Source organism: Crocodylus siamensis, chromosome 6 (assembly GCF_052110815.1).
Source record: "Crocodylus siamensis isolate JL-2025a chromosome 6, ASM5211081v1, whole genome shotgun sequence".
Taxonomy (NCBI): Eukaryota; Metazoa; Chordata; order Crocodylia; family Crocodylidae; genus Crocodylus; species Crocodylus siamensis.
In genome coordinates this window covers 92,291,734-92,317,410 of record NC_143400.1, presented here as the reverse complement: position 1 = coordinate 92,317,410, position 25,677 = coordinate 92,291,734, and the positions used below count along the sequence as shown (strand labels likewise).

General features: G+C 60.5%; 1 protein-coding gene across 2 annotated transcripts in view; it reads right to left on the bottom strand.

Annotated features, from left to right (window-relative positions):
• Positions 1 to 14,264: 14,264 nt before the first annotated feature.
• The window catches only part of EPHB3 (EPH receptor B3), a 42,561-nt gene continuing 31,148 nt past the window's right edge, over positions 14,265 to 25,677 (bottom strand). Inside the window, exons 4-16 of one of the 2 annotated variants that reach the window (XM_090056320.1) lie at positions 25,426 to 25,581; positions 24,796 to 25,131; positions 23,739 to 23,863; positions 23,397 to 23,565; positions 23,201 to 23,306; positions 22,616 to 22,668; positions 22,156 to 22,278; positions 21,800 to 22,047; positions 21,075 to 21,290; positions 20,784 to 20,948; positions 20,493 to 20,686; positions 20,065 to 20,220; positions 14,265 to 19,639 (exon numbers count right to left, since the gene is read on the bottom strand). In XM_090056320.1, coding sequence (XP_089912446.1) covers positions 19,531 to 19,639; positions 20,065 to 20,220; positions 20,493 to 20,686; positions 20,784 to 20,948; positions 21,075 to 21,290; positions 21,800 to 22,047; positions 22,156 to 22,278; positions 22,616 to 22,668; positions 23,201 to 23,306; positions 23,397 to 23,565; positions 23,739 to 23,863; positions 24,796 to 25,131; positions 25,426 to 25,581 — 2,156 coding nt within the window. In that variant the 3' untranslated portion in view covers positions 14,265 to 19,530. The remainder of the gene's footprint in view (positions 19,640 to 20,064; positions 20,221 to 20,492; positions 20,687 to 20,783; positions 20,949 to 21,074; positions 21,291 to 21,799; positions 22,048 to 22,155; positions 22,279 to 22,615; positions 22,669 to 23,200; positions 23,307 to 23,396; positions 23,566 to 23,738; positions 23,864 to 24,795; positions 25,132 to 25,425; positions 25,582 to 25,677) is intronic. The other variant, XM_090056322.1, reaches the window with a different exon arrangement.

Sequence of the window (25,677 nt, the reverse complement as noted above, 5' to 3'; positions counted from 1 at the left end):
CCGTGGCGAACGGGGGCGGTGGGCAGAGCCCCGGGGATGTGCAAGGAGCTTGGCCGATAGCAGCAGCGAAGCTCGCAGGCTGCTCGAGCTATTGGTACCCATCCTGGGCCTCCAAGGCTGCTTGTCACCCTGTATCAGAGCCCCCCCGGCCTGTCGGCTCCTCAGCGAACAGACTGCTATCTCCTCCGCTGGGAGCGGGCTGTCAGGGCGCAGTATGTACTACCGCCATAAATACATCACAAAGTCACCTTTGGAGGACGCTGGGAGAGACTCAGCCAGACGGTGCAGAGAGAGCAAAGGGGAAAAAACCCCCAAAATGCCCCCAGCCCACGCTGACCAGATCCAAGTCGGCCGGGGGCGAAGTCCCCTGCCCAGCTCTCGGCAGAGCAGAGGGGAGCTGCGGCACGGGTAAAATCAGAGCCGTCGGGGACTGGCCAGGGTGGGAAGCAGCTTGGCCAAGGGTCCCCCGCTTGAGTCCGCACTGCTGCTACGTGCGCTGTCCGTGACGAGGCAAAGCAGCCTACGGCGACCCACTGGATCAGGTCACTCCGGCTAGGGAGATCCCCACCATGGGCAGGGCTAGGCAAATTATTTAAATTGCGGTAAGTCTATGCAGAGAAGGTGATGTCAGCCGGGCTCTGCCGATGGCTACGGCCAGCTCTGCGCGTGCCCGGTGGGAAGCACCCGGGCTGCGGGGCCAGGGCTGACTCACGCCAAGCCGAGGGCCGAGTTCGAGGTGCCGACAAACCAGAGTCCCTGCCCGGTGCGGCCCAGTGCCGGGACACGTCTCCCAGGCTGCCGGCTGCCGAGGCAAGGGCCTGGCCTGGTTTCACCGCCCAGAGGGCACGGGGCACCGACGGCGCAGCGCATCTCTGTGTGCCCGTGATTACGGGCTGGCATGGGCGGGAGCCCTCGGAGGGTGGAAGGCCCCATGCGCTGCTGTTGTTGTTGACTGCGGTCTCTGCTCCGCCGTGCAGACGTCACGGGCCTGGCAGGCTTCGACGTGACCTACTTTGACAGACCTGCCTCTGCGGTTGCTGATTCCACACTTGTTAGCCTCCAAGATCTCACCCCAGCGCTGACATCGGGTTAATTGGCTGCTGCGCTAATCACACGAGCTGCGGCACGAGCAGGGAACGGAGTCACGCGAGCCACGGCGCTTGGCCGGAGGGGCGTAGCCCGGGAAGGACAGCCCCCGAGCCACGGGTTGTGCCCCGAAGCGTGGGGGCAGAGGGAGACCGCTCTGCCCTGTGGGGATGCATGAGTGGGGGGCAGGCCAGATGGTTGCAAGACCTGGCCCCTCCCCAACCCGCTGGCTGCGGCATGGCCAGGCTGCACCCCTGGGGCTGGTTCGCAGCCGCCTGGCAGCGCCAAGACCGTCCCCCAGACGGGCCAACCTGCGGGGCATGTGGGTGGCAGCCCTGGGGGCACGGTCGGCAGGGAGCAGCTGGAAATGCAAGCCAAATGCTCTGATTCTCCCTCCTCCCCGACTTCCTGGCATTGACTCCAGGGCAGCCGGCCCCGAGCTGGCAAGCGCAGGCCAGGGGAACAGATGTTCCCGTACCGCTTGGCCAGTATATGCAAGGAGGCGAAAGATGCCGTCCAGCGAGCTCGGTGCTCGCTCTCTGTGCAGCCAGCCGTGAAGCGGAGCTGGAAGAAGGCTGTATGGGCGCTCGGCAGGCTGGCATCTCTGGATGCAAGCACGCTTGCCCCCGCCCCTGGGGCACCCGGGAAAAGGTGCTCTTGGCCCTCATACAGCAAGTGCCCTGGGGAGAGCACTGAAGGAGCAGAGCCAGGGCTGGGCCTGGGGTGTCAGCTGGGTCTTGGGGAAGACGGGCTGTGCCCAAGCCAGCTCAGCCCCCTGGCAAGGGGGGCGCAAGCCCAGGACTTGTGCCCTGAGGAGGAACAGGGAGCCCAGCACAACCCAAGTCAAAGCACTGGGGACTGCTGCAGCAGCCTGGCGGCTGCTCAGGGCTCTCTGGCCCCTCTTTGCAGCCACCAAGGACAGTGGAGCTCTTGCCCTAGGGACACGGCTCCTGGCCCTGGCCCAGTCCCAGGCCCTTGGCCCTGCTGGTTTCTCCCAGGAGAGGGCAGTGGCGGCTCACCTGCAGCCACAGGTACGGCTGCCAGCTCAGCGGGGAGCAGTCGAGAGCAGAGGCACCCGGCTGGGCCTGGCCTTCACGCCGCCCGGAGCCCCTGCTGACTGTGCACCCTGCCACCCACGCCAGGAAACTCTGCGGGGTTTCACCAGAGCCTCCTTCCATCCCAGGACTCCGGCAGCAGGTGATTGAAGCCGTGTGGAGGGGCACTGGCAGGATCCAGCCACTCCATACGCATGCACGCACGCACACACACACCGAAAGCCTCGCTCGCATACCTCAGCATTTACACACCGCCCCATGCACGCCCGCCCCGAGACTTTACTCATCTTGGTTGCGCAAGTCAGCTGTGTACACCAACGCCTGCGGCTTCCTTGGGGCAAAGACAAAGCACTGCCCTCCCTCCCCCAGCCCTACGTCCCACTGCGTCCCCCGACCTCATTGCCCCTCTGCCCCCGGGCTGCCGCTTTGGGCTCTGAGCTGACCAGCACCCAGAAGAGAAGCAGCTGCCTGGGGCTAAAGCGGGAGAGGGAAGAGCATACTGGTCTCTATCTCACCATGACAGAGGCTGCTGCCCCAGGACCGGCAATCGGTGCAGCCTCAGGCTGCCATGCCAGCTGACACCATCCCCTTCCACCTAAGCCAGGGCAGACGGTGGTGCCCCATCCTACGGGATCAGACCCAGCCAGTGTCACACGCTCGTCCCCGAGCTCCAAGCTCAGTCCCTGCTGAGGGGCAAGGCCACAGGCCTTGCAAGAGCAAAACACAGCAGCTTACCTGCTCCACACAAGTCCCCGTGGGCACCTGGCCCCCACGCCCTGACCCCTATCCAGCAGCCCCAGCTCAGAGTCTCTGATGTATCCAGGATTTGGCAAAGACAGTAATGCAACACGGACATCTAGGGTAGGGTTGCCAACCCTCCAGGATTGTCCAGGAGTCTCCAGGAAAGAGAAAGAAATCTCCAGGAGACTGCCTAGAGTCACCCGGGAGAGAAACGATAGGGCATTTATTAAAATAAATATTAAATGTTGAATCCGATTTATCCAGTAGTCCCGGGAGGGGTTTTAAATGTAACCGTAACATGCATTTGCCTTCCTGACATAACGTCTGCGCACCATAATCCGTAACTGATATAGGCAAGCATGCAGGCACGTTGGCGTCGGCTCTTTAGTCGGCTAACTACGTTACGCTGCGTAATGTATTAATGTCATTAAAGTTATTACATCATGTGATGAAACCTCCTGGAATAGATTCAAACAGGACTCGAGCCCTATTGCAGCCCCTGATGGAGCCTCCGAGGGCCCATCTCTGTGGTTTGCCAGGGGCTCACCCGGTCCTTCGCACTCCCAGAATGGCCCGTGGAACAAAATGAAAGGCAAGAGCCGTGCCCCCCCCGGAGATAAAGCAGGAGACTCATACGCACGTGAAGACAGACATGCTGCTAAGGGTGCACACAGGCATCCAAGCCAAATTGGCACATGGTTTGCACGCACATGGCTATGCACACCCACCGGCTACACTCTGCTGTGATACACATGTGCACACTCTTGTACAAGCCATCTCCTGGTCTCTCTCTGGCTCCACAGATCCCCGTCAGCTATAGGGAGATGGGTTGCCCCGGTCCCCAGTCAAGGAAGCAGCCAGCACGCCCCAGCTTTTTGTTAAGCAAGTGTTTTGGGACAGGGCCTGGTGGGTGCAGAGGAGAGGGCCTAGGACTCCCTGCCAGGACTGAGCTTCAGGAGCAAAGCCACACTGAGCAGAAAGCCCGCAGGTCTGGCCCAGATGCAGTGGCATAACGCAGGGGAACGGGGCCTGAGGAGCCACGGGTCAGATCCGAAGACTCTGCTGAGCTGGGGGTTCAGCACTGGAAGGGGAAGGGAAGACACGGGTAGAAGAGCGCCGTTCCCAGGACACGCGGCACTGGAACTGCGAGGAGGCTGTGGGGCGGGATTGAGGGGCCGCAGCAGAGCTCCGCATGGATGGGAGCTAGCAACGGAGTGGGGGCTCAGACGCAAGGTGCAGCAGCAGAGCGGTGGGTGGGAGAATCACTTGCTATCGCTGTGCCCGACTTGGGCTATTGTTAGGCATCTCCGAGCATCGTGAGCAGGAAGATTCACACCCCTCCCCCGTGCACCGATGCACCAATTCAGGGGCCTGCAGCCCTTGATGTTCCACCCGCTGGATCATTAACTGGCGCAGAGAAAGGAAACCCGGTAATGGGATGAAATGACTCCAGGCTGCAACAAGCACAGCATGGAGATGAAACCCACACAGCTGCTCTGAGGAGCGGGGAGCCGGGCTTTGAACTTGCGCAGAGGCTCCAAGCTCCCCTTCCTGCTCTGGAGAGCTCTGCAGGCTGGGAGCACCGGGCAAGGGGCAAGGAGGGCGCAGGAAAGGCCTGGTGTTTCCAAGGGAATGGTGGGTACTGAATGCATGTTTGCTTTTCACTGTGGGTTACACACACAGGTACCGAATGTACGTTTGCTTTTTGTTATAGGTTGCACACTCTCTCTCTCCCCCTGAGCAGAGTGCTCAGCTTCTCCCACGGGTGCTTCCCTGCTTTGCTATTTCCCTGCTCCCTGTTGCACAAGCAGGTGCGAGTGTGTACTATCTGTGCACACATGAATGTGCCAGAGCAGGCACAGCCTCTGAAAGTGCACATACACGCACAGCACGTATCTTCTCTCCAGGCCTGTACACACACACACACACACACATGCAGGAGCAGGCATTACCTCTGCAAGCAAACATGCACACACAGGGGCAGGCACCATTGTGCAAGCATGTGCACACTCACAGCGCAGCACATGCGTGTGATGAAGCATGTCCCATCTGCAGCAGCAAGCTGCATGTGCTTGCAGGCTGGCACGCACTGCGCACTGCGGCCCAAAGCCCTTGGGCGAGGCGAGGGGCAAGCATTTGCACGTTGCACCCTTCCGCGGCCTGGCCTGCTCTGCTCAGGGCATGCTGGACTGGGCTTTGCCAGCCTCCAGCAGCAGGCAGCCCCACGCAGGGCGTGTGCCGCTCACAGCACCCCCTGCCCTGCCTCTGCCGTGCAACGCAGCAGCTGCACCCAGCAGCTCAGGCCAGGACATGCTGAAGCACGACAGCCACGTAGCCCCGCGGCCTCCCGGTGCCAGACAGAGCCTGGCCCAGCCCCAGGCAGCTGCAGCGCTGCGACGGGGAGAGGAAGAAGTCTCCAACCAGCCCCTTCATGGGGACATGGGCTGGGGGGAGGGAACCACGGATCTTCAGGGGAAGCTACATATTGGGGAGATCTCCCCCCAACCCCAGCCTACACAGACAAAGTCCCCCGCCCAAAGCTTTGCCTCCTCGGGTCCCAGCCGCAGCCACCCTTTGTGCCACCTGCGCTGGCGGAAGAGAGGCGGCGCGATGCCTCCAGGGCAGGGGGCACAGGGGCAGCCCAGCCTGGAACGAAACTGCACGCCGGGGAAAAGGTGCCGCAGTCCCCAGGGGCAAGAGCAAGGGGACTTACCCCAGCGGAAGAACAGCCCTCAGCTGCAGCAGCCTCTCTGGGGCTCCAGCAGCTCACCTGGGCCAGATTTAAAGGATTTCTTTGCCTCCCCTGCAAGCCATGCTGGGAGCAAAGTCTTCAGCCTTGCCTCTAAAGGAGCATCAGGTGGGATGGCTCACGTGGGACCACGGCGAGAGGCTGTGTGGGCGCTCTGCTTCCAGCCCAGCCAAGGTTACTGTGGTTGAGCTTCAGGCAAAGAACAGGCTCAAGATAAACCACAATAAGCCTCTGTTGCACTCAAGGAAGTGTGCTCCCAGGGGTTAGTACCACATTAAAAAATTGGGTTAAAAATAACCCAGCTGAAGTCACAAGGCAGCAGCCTTGTGTAGCTGAGGTCTATCGCACACAGCTCTCCAAGTGCTGGTCCCCGCCGGCCTTCTGGGAAGCCGCCTTTCCTAGTGGGTAGGGCACCGGGTTTCAAGAGATCTGCTCTCTGTGCTTGGGCCGGCTGAATAACCTTGGTCAAGTTACTGCTCCAGGCCTCAGTTTCCCCCTTCTTTCATGTGGCAGGATGCTGTGTTGTAAAGCGCTTGGTATTGTGCTGGTGGAAAGCATCGTGGAAGGCCGGGGGATTGCATGAAAGGGTTGCAAGGGCTGGGGTGCCTGGGGGCAGGGGCTGCTTTGGCACGGCGGGGTCTTGTTATCGCACGCTGTATGTGGATGCTTAACAGTGCCGGAGGCTTGCCAACTGGACAGAGGGGGACCCGGTGCATGCGCTGGAGTAATGGGAGCAACGCGACGGAGCTGCCAAATGCCGCGCGAGCCTCGTGTAGCTTTCAGGGTGCCCCAGCGCTGGAACCGACGGCTCGCGTGAGCCGCTCAGCTTTCGTGGGTTGGAAAAGCGAGTTCCCAGCCCTCGCCGCTGCCAAGGACAGCTTGCCAACGTGGAAGGAGCACAGCCCAGTGGCTCCGAATCCAAACCGGGAATAATGCATGGCTGTAAAACAATTGCCTGCATTTTGGGAGCCTGACAAGAGCCTCTACAAGATCCAGGAAGGGCATGCAGGAGAAATTTGGAGCGGGGAGGATCTGATCAGCTCCAGGTATTTTACACGGCTGGAGCAGGGAGGGGATGTGAAGCTCTCCATTTTGGGGCAGATCAAAAGGCTAACAAAAGGTAATAACGGGCGACTTCGACTTCCGGCACATAAACTGGGGAATGTCACATGAGGATGAAAAGAGCTGGGGGCTGGGAGAAGCGGGTTCTCAACATCTGCAATAATCGCTTTTGGGAACAGCTCGTGCCAGAGCCCGCAGGAGGGGAACCTGCCCTCGGGCTCGGGCACAGGGGTGACTCAAGCAGAAACCCTCCGAGTCACCCAGAAGACAGGAAAGGCTGGCATTTGGCAAGGCAGTGTCATACCCCAAACACTGGTGACGCAGCTGCGGGACAGGGAAACTCCAAGCCAAGAGGCGAGTCAAAAATGAAGAATTTCAGCTTAAGCAACCACAACAGAGGCCCCGGGAGGTGTGAGCACACCTACCCCGGCAAGGAAGCAGGAAGGTACGAATAAGAAAAACAAACACAAAACCAGTAAGGATGAATAACCAGGAACAAACCCCGACTTGAGACAGACAGGAGCCCTTTAGAAACCAGAGCTCCAGCCGAAAGAAGCCCAGTAAGAGCAAGCCCAGCTCCTGGCAGGAGAAATAGGAAAGCAAGAACTCCTCCTTAAAGCTGGTGAACGGCTGGAGTCTCTGGACAACCAGGAAGTGAAAGGAACCATTAAAGCTGATACGGGCATCGCGGCGATGCTAAACAACCTTTCCCTGCATCAGTTTTCACCCCAGGAGAGACTGAGTCGATAAATCCTTGTTTCTTTTTCCTTTCTAGGGGAATCACTGTCCGTGGTTGACGTGTCAAAAGGAAAGGGGCAATAAGTAGGGTGACCATAAGGAAATTTGGGACATCCAGGGCATCTAGGTATGGTGCACCATGCCACCCTGCCCCCTTGCCGGACTGCGCCCTGTGCCCCTGCCATCCTGGGACCCTCGTCTGAATTGTCGACCTTTGAAATCTGGGCCGGTCCCCAGCAAACTGGGATGCACGGCCACCCTGATAGCAAAATAACTAGTCACCAGTCACCAGGCCCGGGTGGTCCAGCCAAGAGATCTGGATGCAAGCGGCTGAGCTATCGGCACGAGTATGCCATCGTCCGCTGAAAGCTGCAGCTGTGCCGGAGAGCGGACAGCAGCACATGGTTGCGTGTGACCACAGAAAATGCGCTTAGGGTGATCTTGAGAAGTTCAGGCCAGTCCATCTTACGTTGGCGCCAGGTCAACTAGTCGAAAGGTTAATTAAATATGGACTTATCAGGCACTCCGGTGAACGCGATATGCTGGGGACGCACCAGGCCGGCTTCTGCAAAGGAAAATCGCTCCTCACTAATCTACTAGGCCACTTTGAACCTGCCTGCAATATGGAGGATCAAGGGAAACTGCTTGACATAATGGATTTGGACTTTCAGAAAGCCAGTCTCTTGCAACCGGCTGTTAAAGAATGAAGTCGCCTGGGGGTGAGAGGCGGGGGCTGGAAACTCGCTTACAGACAGAAAGCAAAGAGGAGGAATAAATCATCAATCTGAACTCGGCCCAGGGTTAACCGCAGCATGGAGTGGGGCTCGATGCTGGAACTGGTGTTGCTAATTATGAAATATAGCCGCGATCTGCAGAAGGGCCGAGCAGCACGGGGGGGACACGAGACGAAGTTATTTCGTTTAGTCTGGGCTCGGAGGAAACTGTGGGAAACTTCCGAGGGATTCGAATGCGCTAGGAGCCCGAGCACCCCCCGCCAAAACGCTGCTCCCAGGCAAAGGAGCTGCGGGTGGACGTGGCCGGCTCTCAGTGCGCTGGATCTGGAGGCCTGGGCGTCCACGGTGAACTGCTTGGAGAAAAGCGGGCCCTGCACTGTGGCGTGCAGACCAGCCGGTTAGGGGGGCTGCAAAGGAAGCCGGGAGAGGTGCCTCCCCTGGGGTTGCGGAGGACGCTACAGGTGCGAGGCCTGGGGGGATCGGGCCCCTCTCGTCTGACCAGCGATTCTTTTCCGGGCCAGCCTCCGAGCCCCCGAGAAGCGACCCGGGATTCAAAGGCGCCGCCCCGTTGGCGGCTGGGCTCTAATCGTGTTTAGCAATCCAGAGCTGTGTTTTGCCTCTCGGCCCGGTCCCCTGTCAGATCTTTCCCTTAAACAATGCAGACAGGCAGGGGGATGATTAATGCCGGTGCGTTTGCAGTGAACCCTCCACGGCCGCCGAGCGCTGCCAAAGAAGATCTCAGCTCGGAAGCATTTTGGGGTAGAGCTGCGCAGATCACGTCTTCCCTTCGCAGGGATGCGCCTCCGCTGCCCCCCCAAGTACGCACCTCCGGGCGGGGAGGAAGCCCCTTGCCCAGCCTTGCTTCCGCAGCCCTTTCCAGAGCCCCTCGGAGGTTTGTCCCCTCCGTCGCATACCGCAGTGATGGAGGCCATGCCGGCACGTTGCGAGCTTTTCTCCTGACTAACAGCCCTTGGCTAATAGATGATACTCATTAACTCCCAGCACCCCCGACCCCATCCGCTCTGACACAGTGCAGGTGTGTTGGCTGCGCTGCCGGGTAACCCTTTCCTAGGCCCCGTCCTAGTCAGGAACCTGGTTTCTGTGCCCGCGAGCAGGGCAGGTCTGGGAGGACGGGTCCTGGCCGTCTGCTTGGGTAGTCGATGAGTACGAGCATGTTGAGCGTCACAGGGAAGTCAGAGGTGGTCTGGTACCCAGATATAGACCCTGATCCGCCTCCAGCAAGAGGGCTCGGGGGGGTCCTTGTACCCGAAACATTTCCATGCACACACCAAGCAGCCCACAAACGTGACCTTTCCCATGCAGCAATTTCTCAGCTCTGCTGTTCTCCCAAGGGCCGTCCTCGAGACGCATGAGACGGAGATGAGCTGGGATACTTCCAGGGGCGGCTTCTCCAGCCCCTTTCCATCTCTCCTTTTCCAAGCCTTCAAATGCTTTCCCTTTGAACTCCCTGCTGAGCCCCTGCCACAGTGACTGCTGGCTCGGGGGCACCCGTTTCCTTCCCTCCCGCTCAGCAGGGACCTCTGGGATTTCCAGGCCTCTCCCAGATGCCTCGCTCGGAGGATGAGGCTTTGGCGGCAAATGCAAACGCAATACAAACACCCCGGCAGGACCGGAGTGGGGAGGGAGAGATGAGCAGTCCACGGGAAAGAGCCGTGTAGGGTCCTGGCGTGCTCACGGAGGCTGCGAGTGGTCTGTAAAAAAAAAAAAAAAAAATCACCAATAAATCTTAATGGGAAACAGGAGCAGGGCCAGGGGCTCGTGGGTGTCCCACCACACGGGCTGCCTCGCTGGCCTGGGAAACAGCGGAGGGCCACTTCCCTCGTGCTGCGGAGGGGAAGCTGCTGCCAGGGACGCCAGCTGGGAGGAAGCGACCGTGTCCGTGCGGCCAGCCTGATCCCCAGCCCAGCCCTCCCGTGCACAGCCGGAGCCGAACCACTGCCTCTCTGTATGAAAGGCCTTTCGGTTCCCTGTGAAGCAGCAGCTCCTGGGCGGGGGGCCAGCGTGCGAGGAAACCAGGGGGGGCTTGGGGTTGCGAGCAAGCAGGGGGCAGTGGGGACAGGGCAGGCACTGGGGTGTGTGTGCTCCCCAGTGCTTTAAGGACCTTGTTCAGTAACCCCGCTCCCCAGATTGCTCTGCCCTTGCTTCCTTGCCCTCGGATGTCTTGGGCTTGGCCCAGCCCTTCTCGTTGCAGCTCGTCTCTTGGGGTGAGGCCTAAGCTGGGCTGAAGGCTGATTCTTTCCAGCTGTGTAGGCCCAGGCAGCTGACATGGTTGCTGGAGCCTTTCCCTGCCAAGTCACAGGAGTGTCAGCCAAGAGTTAGCAGCGAGAGCGCCAAGAAGCCAACAGACTTGGCCAATTAATCCCAAATCTTCCTCCTCCTGTCAGGGGAGGGACGCAGGGAGAGGCTCGAACATTCCCGGCTAAGCTCCCGTCTCCAGGGAGCAGCAGCCAAGAGCCACCAAGGCTTAGGGTGGGAACGAGGAAGGGCCAAGCCCGACTCTTCCCAGGCGAGGAGTGAACTGCAGCAGCAAGGAGGGGTGGCAAGGCCCCGCATCTGGTAGCCGGGGCCGTGTTTTCCAGGCACCTGAGCATTGCAGTCACGTGGGGTAGGAGCTAATGGGGGGGATCTACTCACACTAGGGGTGGGGGGACGGGGAGCACAGTGCCGGGCTCAGCAAGCGCAGTGGCACGCAACCGCATAGCGCAGAGGTATGCATGGGTGACGGCTGCCTCCCGAGTCTGGGGGCGGCCGATCGCCGAGCCAGCCGTGAAACCGGAAGTGCGCTTCTGCAACAAGGTGTCTGGTTTCATGGCTGGTGCTTCCAGGGGGTGCATGTGCACCCGCGTGCACCCCCTACGCGTCGCCAGTGGAAGTAGGAATGGGCCTCTCCGTGCTGCCACCATGAAGCCAAGGTTGTGCCCCATCAGGGGCCCGCTCATCCCAGGGGGGCGCTTATGGCCTGAGCCAGCCTGTCCCCATGTGCTCTCGCTCTCGTGCCCGGCAGGCTGCCCAGTGGCGTGGCGAGGGGTGCAGCAGGGCAGCAGGCTCAGCCGCTACTGCCTTGGCCAAAGCGCCCAAGCGCATCCTAGGGACCCCCATGCGTTATGGGGCGCACAACCCCCAGGAGGAAGCTGGACTGGATTTACTGGCTCCGGTGCCCATCCTCACAGAGCTGACCTGAATGCCAGCACCAGGCCCCTGGAAACTGGGGCGATGCATGGGTATTAACCGAGTGCCCCACTTCCGCCCCAGGTGCCACGTGGCCACAGAGCGCTGTTAGCCAATGCCGCCTCACCCCGTTTGGAAACTGGTGCGTGGTCAGAGCCCGGGTGTGTGGGAAGCCACGAAACCAGCTCCACCTTCGGCCGTGTTGGCGGCCCGCAGGGGAACGGTGCCTTTAAGAGGATGGCGAGGCAGATGCAACAAACATTGCCCAAGCGGCTGGGCGGCTTCGGAGGCATGTTCCAACAGCACCGGCCTCGCTCCGCGCCATCAGCCCGCCCCAGCAGCCAGCTTAACCTCGTGCCATGCAGGCCCCGAGACGCAGCTCTGGGGGGCTGCTGGGAAGAAGGGCACCTTGGGAGCGCAGGCGTCTGGCTCGCACGCCGCGGCTGGGCGCTCTGTTCCTAGAAAGGCAGGCCTGGGGCTGGAAGCTGGCCAGGGAGAGGCTGCGGCCGGCCGAGGACAGGCCCCCCACACAAACAGCGGAGACAGGACTGCTCGCAGGGGGCAGGCGCTTTCCAGCTCCATTTCCTCTCGCCGCCACTGAAATGCCGCTCCTTGCAAAGAGGAAGGCACGCGCCAGCTGAGGTCGCTCGTTAGCGATCCCAGGACACCTCCGGCGAGAGCTGGGGGGTAACACCCACACCCCGGCTAGCTCCAGCTGTCCCTCTGCCTCGCTCCAGGCCCCGCACGACGCAGGCTGCTGCACTGTTCGCAGCCACGCTCAGCCCTAGAGGCGATTCCTGTCCTCGCTAGGGGCTTGCGGCCCTCCAAAGAGAAGCTCTCTCTCCTCCCCCAGCAGCCAGGCAGGCTCAAACCCTCCCAGCTGGCTGCCGGCCCAAGACCCCTGGCTGTTGCTCAGGCACGGCACAGGTAGCAACACTCCCCGCCTGCAGTGAACAGAAACAAAGGGAAGCCCTACCCAGCCCGTACAAGCGCCCCTAGGTGCGTCCTATGGGCCCTGCACCGGGAGGCAGCAAAACGGGCTCCCCACCTTCCCCCCCCTCCAGCCAGGAGGCGATGCCATGCCCTCCCCAGCCCCAAATCTCAGCCCAGAGGCCGCCGCCACCCACTTTAGCTGCCTCTACCCTCCCCTCCCCGCTTGTTTGGAGAGACCACGTCTGTCCTGTCCCCCCAGCGAACTTTCCAGCAGCTCCCGGCTCTCCAGCGCCACAAACAATCAGAGCCTTTGTCTCTTCCTTAATCTCCTAGTTAGGAATTAAAAGGGGGGAAAACAGCGGGACAAAAGGCTCTTTGCCAGGGCTGAAGGGAGGGCGAGCAGGGAGTAGAAAGGGGGATGTGCTGCCCTGGAGACCGCCAAGGGCCCTGGAGGACCCTACCCCCCCTTTCTTTCCCAGAGATGCAAGCGGGCAAGAACCACGACCGGGCCCAAGCCATCTGCACCCCTGGGGTGCCCTGGTCCCGCTTATTGTCGTTGTCCCCATCTGGCCCAGCCCCAAGCCCGGTCCTCCCGGCTTGGCACAGAGCTGCGCCCTTCTGCTCCCCGTCACGGCCCTGGGGCAGCCTTCCTCTGGGCTGGAGCAGAGGTGATGGAAACAGGGCTGCGGGGATTAATGGGCTGAGACAGCAGCACGGGGAGTGGAGGCTTGAGGCTGAGACAAAAATCACCGGTTCTGCAGCCGAAAGCAGCATGGGGTGTTCCCGGCCCTGAGACAGGCCCCACGCCTGCAAGAGCCTCTTCCTCGGTCCCTCCATCCATCTTCCTTGTCAAGGCGGAGGGCGGGATCCGACTTCGAGCTCCTTGGGTTACTCGAGGCAGCTGAACCAAGGCCGGCCCCAGGGCCGGAGCAGCTCGGCGCATCAGGCAGCTGCCTCTCCGCAGCCCCTGCCACGGGCACGTTCGACCCCATCCACCTGCTCTAGGCCGAGGAGAGGGGTCCCGAGCAGCCCCCAGGCCCACTCCGGCCCACGGGCGAGGGCAACCATGTGGCACTCAACAGCTGCAAGGGTCGAGCAGAGACCCTCCACTCCTCGCAGCCGGGACCGATACGCTGCATACACAGGGCTGGGAGCCATTTTAGAGGCTTTGGACAGGCAGGCATCCAGCCCTTCCCTAATTGAAGACAGCTTTGCTCTAGCAGGGCCGAGGCTGTGCTGATGTGTCTCCCAGGCACTGCCAAGGCATTTCTCTTCTACACTGCGCCGGCCGCACCGTGGCCAAGGGGGGCAACTCGGCGGTGCAATGCTTTGGGGGGCAGTGGGGTGGCAGAGGCAGGAGGGGGGACTAGGCGCTGGAAGGGTTTCGGTATGGGGGCACCGAGGCTGTATTCCCAATGCTGCAAACCCGGGCAACTCAGCAACTTGCTGCTGAATGCGGTACGCCGGGGTCAGCAACTGCATGACAGAGCTGGTCTGTGGCAGCTTGTAGCAGTGGGGGCACTTTCTCCACCCTGCGCCATGCTGCCTGCTGCTACCCCAGCCCTCCCTGCTCTATGCCAAGGGCTGCTTTCTTGGCCTGTGTCCCTTTTGCTTCTCCCTGTTGCCATTAAGAGTGGTGGCACTTGGCATAAGTGAAGCCGGCGGTAGGGCGGACATGAGAGAGCAGCCCATGGAGAACAGGGAGGGCTGGGGTGGAAGCTGCTCTGGAAACGTGTGCCAACCCCTGCAGTACACATCTGGGCACCTCTGCAACACGGCCCATCCCTCTCCGCAACGGGCATCAAGCATCCAGCAGGTCCCACGTGAAATGGCCAATGCACGTCAGGAAGAGGCGAGCACCGCCCCAGCAAGCAGTGTACCCCAGCACGGCAACTGCACCCTCGGCCCCCCAGCGCCAAGCTCCGCACCACAACCCGCACAGCAGCCCGGCAAGGACCACACCGGCAAGCAAAGAGCTCCATAAAATTTCTTAAATAATTTAATTGAAAAAAGTATTTCTTTAAAAAATATTTCTACAAATGCACGATTGCATCATTTCTTTTTTTGTCTTTTTTTCTCCTTTCACCATTAAATACATCTCAATATATATATATAAAAAAAAGGTGGCAGGTACAGTACATGAGAACCAGCTGGGGTGAGACACCGCCGCCCGGGGCGACCGCCGCTGAGCCAAAGTAGGTGCAAACCAAGCTGTGCAGGGATGGGGCTGCCCGGGGGCATGTGGGCAGGGCTGAGCGCCTGCTGGGTACCAGGACACGAAGCTAAGGGAGAAACAGCCCGTAGTCCGGGAAATAAGAGTCCAACCTCCTCATGCCTTCCCCAAGGGGCAAGCCTGGCTCTGAAGGATGGCATCCACCTACCTAACAGCTTCCACTGGGTACCAGGTAGGGATAAGATGCTCTCCCATAAGCTTGGGGTACTTGCTCCCCAGCTTAGACCACAGCCCCCCTCTGAAGCAGGTGAGCTCACAGGCTATTTAGCAGAAGAGGAACAGGGCTGGGCTGCTTATTTTCTTTTCGAGCCTCTGGGAGCAAGTGATTTCTGTCTAGTTCATTAAAAGGAGCAAGCACAGTCCGTGGCAAAGAGAGGAGTGCACAGGGGAAGCACCGGGCTTGCTCTGGAGGTGAGGGGAGGAGAGGGTCTGAGTGAACCCAGGAGCAAGGTGATTCACTGCCCAGCCAACTCCAAGAGGCTCCAGGAGAGCATGGGGGCAAAGGGGCTGAACACAGAGCTGCTGGCTGCAGCAACGGGGGAAGAATTGCAGTATCACAGGGCCGCAAGGGACTTTGAATATCACCTGGGCCAACCTCGGGCACAAATGCTAATCCCAAGAGAAGGGGTTGACCTGAATGCAGAGGGTGCCTACAAGGCCTCCTGCCCACAGCGCGTTGACCAGAAAAGAGAACGGGCCCATGGACAGAGAAGAATGAAGGGGCCAGGCGGAGAGGTGGTAGCACTGGCTCTGCAAGGGAGGGCGCTGCCACCCAGGAAAGAGAACCGGAGAGAAGGCAGGAGTCTGGAGACAGCAGCACTGAGACTGCTCGGCACATGCAAGCCTCAGTGGAGCAAAGAAAGGCAACAGCAGGATTGGGGGAAAGGCAGGGGGCAGGGATGTGGGTCAGTGCTTGTGGCATCTCTGGAGAGAGGAACTGCCAGGCACCAGGGAAAGCATTACCATGGTCTGTGCCACGGAGACTGGATGCAGAGCAACACATGGCGCCACGCAGCTGGGAGACGCCAGCAAGGGGGTATGGGAGCAAGAAGGCAAACAGAGCAGGAGCAGAGGGCACGGTGAAAGAGCAGTGCATGCGAAAAGCTGCCAGCACCTCTGGATGCAGCTTTTCCCACACCCCCTTGTCACTCTGCCCTTGGGGGTCCCCCAGACAGGTGCCCCACAGCTCTGAAGGCCTTCACTTCTCGCCCCCACCCCCCGTTGCCTTCCTGCAGGCAGGAGGATTTCAGGTCCCTGCATCCCCCATATCTGCTAGAGCATCCTATGCTGGGGGTATGGTGCCGACTTGTACTCCAACAGTGGCTTGCTACCACTTACGGCTGCCTGGAAACCCCACGTGGGCGTGCTGTTGGTTTTCCTCCCAGTGTTTACCTGCCTCTTCCACCTGAATTCCCCCCGGCTCGTGGACGAGCAAGCAAAAGCTGTTTCGCCGCCTGCGGTGCGGACTTCCAAAAACACCGAGGACAGGCAAGTGCTTTGAACCGGGAAGCGGCAAACAGCACCCGCTCCCAGAGAGAGGAGATGCAGGGGAAGATCCAAGACCTGTGAGCGCCTGCCTAATTGCCGAAGCAGCTGGTGCTGGAGCACCTGGAAGCAAAAGGGACAAAGCCAAGCTGTGTGTGCCAGCAGCAAAGTGCAGTACCACGGGGCTTCAGTTCCTCCTCCCGGGGCAGAGCGCCCGACTGGATGGGATGGGGATGGAGCGGGGGGCATGCTCCACACCATCTTGGAGAGGGCCAGCACCGTGCCACATGCTGATGGATGCTGCCGGGAAGCCCGTTGCTAGGCAACACCGGGCTTCCCCGCAGCAGGTACCCTCCTCCACTGAAGCCCTGCAGCATCCATCTCTCCCAGACCAGCCGCGGGGGAGAAAATGCTGGGTCCCGAGCGAGCTGTCGCCCCCCCCGACAGCAAGGCCTGGTTGGTACTGCAGAGGGTCCAGCACAGACACCCCGAGGGAAGGAGCGCTGGGGTTCGAGTTAAAAAAAAAAGAAGCCACCCCCCAAATTACACGGGCACGTGCGGTGTGCCACCCAGCGTACCCTGACCAAAGTCACAGCGGCGGCATCGTACCAGGGAGATGGACCTTTCCCACCCCTCTTCAAGTACCAATTCAGGACTCGGCTTTGGACTGAGACCCACGCGTCTGGATCTCTGGGGGAAGGCAGTGGGGCTAGAGCTGGCTCAGAAAGGCTGGATGCCAACCACCTGGCTGACTGATGGGAGAAGAGGCTTAAAGGCTAATAGAGCACCAAGAGAAAGGCAAAGCAAGGCAGGCTGAGGGCTGGAGCATGCAGTTTATCAGAAGGCAAGAAATCTGGAAAGGGCAGGCACAAGATGAGCCAAGCAACTGGGCTGTTAGGCCCCGATCCAAGCCTCAATCTGTTTGAGACGCATGGGGAAGAGCTCAGAGCAGAACCGTCTGCAAAGGTGCGCCAAGGTACAAGGAAGATCCAGGAGTTTCTGTCTTGCACAGAAAAGAGACCTGCAGCACATCTAGTTACTTAAGTCACCAGACCCAGAGGATCCGCCAGGCTAAAACGGGTGCGAAGAGAAGTGCAGAGAAACCAGAGCTCAGCTGGACCACTGGCGCCCACAGCGAAGGGCTAGGCCTGGCAGCAATGGGAGGAACAATTTTCCCAAGGACGGCTTGAGGATCGTCTTGCCTCGGCAATGAGGCCAAGGTTAGGGCACGAGAGCATGGGAGCCAGGCCGTGAGTTCCCAGCAAGAGGCAGAGCAGCAGCTCGCGGCCCCAGTGCCGGGTGAGGCGAGTGGTGGGCTTGAGGCTGGCTGCTCAGAGACGGAAGGGCGCAGAGTACCCGCCTGCAAGGAGCGGCGTGCGCACGCAGCGCGAGCCACCTAACGGCTGCGCTCGTGGGGCTCGGGCAGCGCCGGGAGGCTCCCGCTCAGCCTGCCAGGCAAAGCTTTGCATCCTAAAAGGTCACTGACCTCAAAGCTCCCGGCCCTGTCTCCCGGGCGTGAAGTCACCATCCCTCCAGCTGCCATCTTGGCAGCTGTCACTTTCTGGGAGGTGGCCAAGCATCAGGCACAAACCCTGTGGGTGACTCATGGGTGCGGGCCGTTGCAACCCTCCGCCTGGGCCTGCTCCTTCGTTAAGACGGGGAAGCAGCCCCAAGGCAATGCCGGGATGTTGGCGGACTGATGTTTGCAAATGACGGGAGAGACGGGGGTGAGGGGGTCTGGTGGAGCCCAGGGGAAACACGTAAGCAAGAGGGCTAGCCACGTGAGCGGCTGCGAGACTACGGCCCAACTCATGCCTGAGCGAGCTCAATCAGCCTGGCTGCTCTCAGCTCAAGTTTGGGCTGGGGCCTACGACACAGGGCTCCTGGCACTAGCAACAGAGCACCCTCCTCGGGCTCTCCAGTGGCAGCTGCGGCCTGCCTGTGCCTCACCGGGCATGATCCCCCATTGGTCTCAGCATGGGTGGGGGGGTCAGCAAACAGCTGCTTATATTGCACTACATGCATCTCTTTGGGGCTCAGCCCGGACCAAGCCTGAGCCCCACTTCCTGCTACTTCCTTCCCCCACGGGGCTGGCGAGCACAACCCTGCTCTCTCCTGGCATGGATCAGGTGCCTCTGTAGGGAAAAGCTGCCTAGCCAGCGCTGCGGGCAGGGGAGCAGCTGGTGGGGTCTGTGGGCATGACCCCACAGGACCAACGTGGCATGCTGTGCAGGTCGGGGGGCTCGGGGAGAAAAGCCAGCCCTTGTGCCAGCCTCCTGCGGTATTTACAGACTGGAGGGGAGACCACCAGAAGGAGGGGGCCAAGCCCCGTCCAGAGGAAGGCAGGAGCTGGTACCTCGCAGGTCCTAGACAGCGGTGGGGGGAGACCGATTGAGCGAAGGAAACTCAGGTAAAATCCTTATTGCCTTTAATCTGCCCACGCCCCCTCTCACAGTCCAGACGGCCAGTACACAAGCACTCACGCACGCACACACATGGATAGGGGTCCCTCCTACTGCTCGAGAGGCTGTTTGCGTCCGAGAAACAGCAGAGAGAAAGAGAGAAAGAAGGGGGGAGAGGGGCGGGAAGAAAAGTCTTTTGGCAGCAAATCACAGCGTGTGTCAGGAGAGGTGCTGGCGAGACGGCGCTCTGACAGGACCTGCTCCTTCTGCATAAAAAGAGGCTCTCCAAGTCAGCTTGGCCTTCCCTCCCCCTCCCGTCTCTCCCAGCTCCCCCCCGGGGCAGGAGCCCGCGCGGCTGCCTCGCGGCCCTGTGCAAACTGGTGCCCAAGGCCTTCCTCTGCCGTCCGGATCTGGCCGCGGAAGCCACGAGGGACGAGAGCTCCGGAGTTGGGCCTTCCAACTCCCTGCATAGTAAATCTCACTGGATTCGGGTTCAGGAGGCCAGAGCCAAGACGGGCCGACCCCCCCGCTTCAGACACATTCCAGTGCAGATCCGCGCCGGCAAGAGGGAACATGATTGTCTGGGCTGCACAGGCGAAAGCCAGGCTGGGCCCCCGCGGGGGACCGCTGTTCCTTCAGCTCCGTTGTTCCTTTAGCGTGGAACCCCGCACCCCCCTTCACCGCTTCCAGGCTGGGCCAAGAGCATGAGAAAGGGCCAGCTCATGTTGCCGTGTCCCCACAGGCCTTTCTGGATGAACTTCAGGGTCAGCAAAAGTTTGTGACCTTGGGGTGAAGGAAATCCAAGCAGCAGAGCATCTCTCGGACCCTTGGCGCCACTGGTGTGGGGACGGGACGGGGAGAGGGGGGCGAGGTCTCTGTCCCATAATCCATCTTCAATATGAAGACTCCGCGCCTCGCCGGCTCACTATTCCAAACCCAAACCAAACCGCTGGTCTCCCTCTTGGCCCGAGCGCCTCGGGATTCGGGGCAGGACGTCCCATCCTGCACGGCTGTCGGAGGCCAAGGAGCTCCACGCAAAGGGGAAAACAGGAAGCCGGGCTGCACCGCAAACTGGAACCTTAGGATTCCCTCCAGTCCGTTCTGATCCCAGAGTTCGCCACGGTCAAACCTGGACTGGGAGCGTCTGGTTCATTTGCAGCCTCATGTCCTGAATGCTGCTGAGGATCTTCTTCTGATGGCCCGCCAGCGTCACCCCTATCCTGAGCAGGTCTCTGCAAGAACGAGAGAAGGCGGTGAATAAGGGTACGTGCTCGCTGGGCAGCCCTAGGCTGAGCTATGGGAGTTAGGGCCTCATCCCCTCAGCTGTTCCCTCCCTCTGCAGCAGACTGGGGAGGACTCCCCAGTTCACTGGGGCCCAGAACATGGCAGCAGGAGTTATTTACCATGTCTTCAAAACAGTTGGTCAACTTCGTGGCTCCCTTCACTTCTGACTCCCCATGACCCACCTCTGATCCCAACCCCTGTTGCCTGTGGGGAGCTACGAGCTACTTAGTTGTGAGAGCTGGGATGCAGGAGCTTTCCCACTCTGTGGAGGGGAGGAAGTCCTGAACCGTTTGCCACTCCTGCCTAGTTGCCCGGCCATGCTAGGGTGGGAGGAGCTGGCCGCCCTCCCAGCCGCCCACATGCCTCCACTCACTCTGCTGTCATCTGCGCCACCAGGTCGAAGGAGGCGAAGCCGGCGTTGACAAAGTTCTCCTTGTACCGTCCCATTTTGATGGCGTCCAGCCAGTCACCCACAGTGGTGAAGGTGGTGTAATCTGGGACCGTGCGGTCCAGGAGTGGCTGGGACACGCTGTGGGGATGAGAGAGCTCACAGGTAATGTCAGGTGCTTAAGTCAGAGGGCAGGATGGGAGGGAAGGCTTCTGGCTTGCACTACATGAGCACAGGAGGACGCTTCTGCCCCACCAACCATCTATACTTAGACTCCTGACCTCCATCTTTCTTCAGTCCCCCCCAAGCTCCTTGGTACCCTCCACCCGTGGGAAGGGCTGTGTGATGTGAGGCCTGTCTGGGCCAGCACGGAAGCAAGGTGGGGATGGGAGAGGGGTGAGCAGGGCACTGACCCCGACTGGACGCTGGTGATGACCTTCAAGCTGGCTGCGTTTCGGATCAGCTTGTCCAGCGTGTTCACAATCTGGGCAAACTTGGGCCGGAGGTTGCGGTCGCGCACCCAGCAGTCCAACATGAGCTGGTGCAGAGCGGTGGGGCAGTCCATGGGTGGCGGCAGGCGGTAGTCCTGCTCCACAGCGTTGATCACCTGCCGGATGCAGAGCACAGGCATAAAAGTCACCGTGACCACCCCAGGATCTCCTCCCCACTTCCCTCCCGCTTGCCCCTCCGCCAGTATAACTTACATCCTGGTTGGACATGTCCCAGTACGGCCGCTCCCCGTACGACATCACCTCCCACATGACAATGCCGTAGCTCCACACGTCGCTGGCTGAAGTGAACTTGCGGTAGGCGATGGCTTCAGGGGCCGTCCACCGGATCGGGATCTTACCACCCTGTGGGAAGACACGCTTGACTCCTTTATTTAGTGCCTACCTTGGGGGTTCCCCACAGCCCCCGTCCTTGGGGGTTATTAACTCTCCCCTGCCCCCCTGAAGCAGGGCAGGCCAGCGGATGCCGAAGAGAAACTCCCATACCAGTGAGCTGGTGTAGGTGGGGTCAGCGGGGTCATCCTCCAGGAAGCGCGAGAGCCCAAAGTCTGACACTTTGCACACCAAGTTGCTGTTAACCAGGATGTTACGGGCGGCCAGGTCCCGGTGCACATAGTTCATCTCAGAGAGGTACTTCATGCCAGCTGCGATGCCCCGCAGCATCCCTACCAGCTGGATCACTGTGAACTGTCCATCGTTCAGCTGCCAGCAAGGGAAGGCCATAGGTCAGAGGGCACCTCTAGGGAGAGTGCCTGGTCCTTGCAATGGATGGCAGAGGGCTGTGAACCCCTTCAGTTCAGTTGGCCAGAGAGGTCAGGCAGGTGTCTGTCTAGGAGGGCTTAAGGGGCTGGACTAGATGACCCTTGAGGTCCCTTCCCACCCTGGCACGCTATGATTTTCTAAAGCAGAAGACACTAACATGCTGCTGCCCTCTTCCTCTGTAAGATCCCCCCAGCCTGCACCCTGCTGCGCTCCTCTGAAAGAGCCCCTGCCCCTAGGCACAAACATGGGAACAGCTACTCTGGGGACATTGGGGAAGCACATGCCTGATGGAGCATGGCCTGAGTGATGCTGAGGAGTGGCCCAAGGGTCCCAGCCTCTTCCGACCCTGGCCTGAGTGAAGGCCAGAAGTTGCCCAAGGGCCCCTGCCTCCTCTCCCCGTAAGCCTCCGATGACCCCTGGACACGGGTCTGGGCCAGTACGAGCCTCACCCGGAGGAAGGAGTCAAGGGCGCAGTTCTCCATGAACTCTGTGATGATCATGACGGGCCGGCTCTTGGTCACTACGCCCTCCAGATGGATGATGTTGGGGTGATCGAACTGCCCCATGATGCTGGCCTCGCTCAGGAAGTCCCGGCGTTGTCGCTCCGTGTAACCCACCTTCAGAGTCTTGATGGCCACAAAGATCTCGCGACGACCCGGCAGTTTCAGGCGGCCCCGGCATACCTCGCCAAACTCCCCTGCGCAGGATGGACCGCGGCACCATTATCAACTAAAAGCAGCTGCCAGCAGCCCACGTGGCACCGGCTGCATCCAGTCAGGGGATGAGAGAAGGGACACTGACTCACCTGCTCCAATCACCTCCTCGATCTTGACGCAGGAGATGTCGATCTCCTTGGCGAATTCCCGGACAGCCTCATTGGGATCCTCATAGGTGAAGGGGTCGATGTAGACCTTCATCCCAGGAGTGACTGTAAGGACAGAGCAGGTCAGGGCCAGCACAGGGGAGAGGCACAGAACCGGAGGCACTACTCCTTTCTCCTTGTGATACCACAGGAGAGTGCCTTGGGGTGCAGACCTCCACGCTGATGCCAAGGCCATCCCTTGGCCTGAGTCAGAGGCACCACCGCTCCTCACCTCTCTGTGGCATGGACATGCACACTGCCCGGTCTCATGCCCTAGTGCCCTTTTCTGCAGGGGTGTCAGGGCCAAGCCTTGCTCCCTGACACCCCTGCAGAAGTGTACAAAGTGTATTGTAGTGTGCGGGGGGTGGGGAAGTGTGAAGGAAGGCCTGAGAATCGCGCTTACCATACTGCTGCAGTTTTTCTGTGTACTCCGGGTCCGTGCTGCTCCGCTGCTTCCTGCCCCAAGGAGACAAGAAGACCCCATCAGTCGTGCCAGGCATCAAGATGACTGCTGCCTGCTTTGGGACTTGCCACCAAACAGACACTCAGCTGCGGCACCCAGTGGGATTAAAGCATCTTCTATGCTGCCAAGCTCCTTCTCCTTCAGCCCTAGGACGGCAGCCCAGCCAGGGCAAGCAGGAGCAGCAAGATCGTTCTGCCCCAGGGCTGGGGAGAGGCACCTGCTCTGCCAGCGTTCTGCTAAGAGTCCCCCTACGGGCTCGTACCCAGCCAAAAGCTCTGGGCTGGGATGTGCCCAGGGAGACGGTGGCTGAAGTGCGGTGGGGAGGGTTCCAGCAGTGCCCCGTGTAGGCACACTCCATGCCCAAGCATGTCACCCTAGAGCGCTCTAGGACCCCTCTGCTGGGGAGACCCTTTTATGCACGTGTCTGCTCCCTTTGGAGCACAGAGAACCACCTGTCAAGTTGCTGAGAGCCTCAGGGAGGAAGCCCTGCCTCCCTGACAGCTCTGGGGGAAGCCCAGCCAGTACCTGAAGCAGACAATAGCAATCACCACCACGACAATGATGAACACCAGCCCGGCGGTGGCTGACCCCACGATGAGGGGCAGCTCCTGGAAGCTCTTCCCGCTGGAGCCTGCAGGGGAGAAGGGAGGCAGATCAGAGCGAGGTGGTTAGCAGGAAGGAGGGGAAGGAGGAAGAGGGAACTCCAAGCCCTGGTGCCTACCGTCCTCTGCAGATGTCTGGAACTCAGTAGGGAGGCTGTACAGACCGTAGCCAGCGACGGTGCGTGCACGGACCTGCACGGTGTAAAGTGCGTTGGCCTTCAGACCGTCCAGGCGCACCATGTTCTTCTGGCTGGTGACGGTGTTGGCGATGCCATCGCTTTGGCCCTGCTGTGGGGCAGAGAGGAAGTTGGGGGGTCACTGCTGTGATGTTATCTGGCCCTCACAGTCTCATGGACCCACTCCCCTGCTCTCCGCCACAGCAGACTTGGACACACACACCCTCCTCCATCAAGGCCCAGTCAGCAGGCGGAGGAGGCAGAAGAGGCTGGGCTCTGCCTTACCTTCTCAAAGTACTTGATTTCATAGTCCAGGATGATCCCATTGGGTCTCTCCGGAGGGGCCCAAGAAAGTGTCATGCTGTTGCCGGTGCTGCTGTGCAGATGCATTGTGGGAACAGCCGAGGGGGCTATAAAACAAAGAAGAGATGTGTGCCAAGGAGTGGCTTGGGTTAGCCTTGTGCTCCACCCAGGGTAGCTGGGGACATGTCTTCAGCCACACGTTTCCCCTACACAAAAGACTGCACCCCTCAATCAACCAGCAACACAAGTTTCTCTGACTGAGGCTTGGCCCAGGTGCATCCACCTATTCCATGCTCCAAGTCGGACAGCAAGCGAGACCCACCCACTGCCAGGCCACCCAGAGCCATCCCCTTCCACTGCAGCCCCGGGCCAGCCTGAAGGACACCCAGGGCTCCCATCCTACCCAGATGCCCTGGGAGCTGCTTTCTGGGTAAGGAAGCTGGGGACCGGGCAGCTCCAGCCAGCTCCTGAGGGCCTCGTGACAGCAGCTCCTTCAGGAGAGCAGGATCCCAGCCGATTCCAGCTGAGTTTGCACTCTGCCAAGGCGGCACTGGGAAGCAGCCAATGGGAGATGCTTCCAAACCCCAGCCCAAGCCGGGCCTCACCCACAGGCAGGGAGCCACTTTCCCCTCCTCCCACCTGCCTCAGCTCCACCCTCTGCCCCAGACTAGACCCGTGAAGAACAAGGGTGGCAGCCGCTGGGCAGCCCAGGGCTGAAGGAAAAGTTCACCAAGCAGCTCCGTTGAAGTACTGGGCAGGGCTGAATTTCCCTGGACCCATCTCTGCCTTTGTGGGTAGACAATGCGCGGGGATTAGAGCCCTTGCATCCCCGGAGCATCCCCCAGCTACCCCCCCCAGTCAGTTTGCATGGAGTTTTGATCTTCTTCCCTCCAGGGACACGTCTTCAAACGCAGGGAGAAATTTACCCAGGGGATTAGATGCAGGCACTCTAAGCCGGCAGCAGGGCACAAAGGAGACTTCCAGCAGGGAGCCCCACGCTGCTGGAGAGACATTCCCTGCCGTGACCCCGTGCACTGACCTGCCTGATTGGTGGTGATGTTGACCGAGGCGAACTGGGGGGAATAGGGGCTCTTGCTGGACACGCCGTTGACGGCCTGGACCTCGAAGGTGTACTGGGTGTGTGCCAGGAGGTTGCTGATGTAGATGTGGCGCTCGGTGAGGCCGAGCTGGCGGGGCACAAACTCCACATTGTCGTCGCAGCGGGTGCAGAGCCGGCGCTCCACACTGCATTTCTTGCAGATGACATTGTAGAGCAGGTCATCCCGGCCACCCGTGTCCCGGGGCTCGCTCCACTCTAGCACCAGTGAAGTCTCGTTCACGTTGGAGATGACACTACGGGGAGCGGACGGGACGCCTGCAAACCAGGTGCGCATCAGAGGAGGAGCCGGGGGGGCCTCCCTGAGCCTGGCCTGGCCCTGGGAGGATGCAGGATGCAGCCTGCTGCCCTCAGGGCTGGATCCCCACCCGGTCTGTCTGTGCAATGCAGCATTCATCCAAGGCACCCCCAATCTTGCACCAGGCTCTGCGCTGGCCAGCTGGGACAGGAGCAGAAGAACTCACCCCAGACTCAAAGCCAGCTGCAACGCAGGATCCCAGTCCTGTCCCACCCCTACCCCCACCTCGAGGGCTGGCACGCTCCTAGGCTTACTGGTGCAGGCGCTGTCCGCCGGGTCTGCGTCTGCCCGGAAGAAGCCGTTCCGACAGGTGCAGAGAGTCGCCGCCCCGGAGCTTGTCCTGCTGTTGGGGGGGCAGGGGGAGCAGGCATTTTCCCCTTGCTTTGACTTGAAGCTCCCTGGACCACAGGCTGCAGGAAGGAAGCATAAGTTGTGTTACTACCTGCTACCAAACAGGCCCCTCCTAGGGCATCAGATTTGCCTGGGGCAGGAGGCAAAGGAGCACA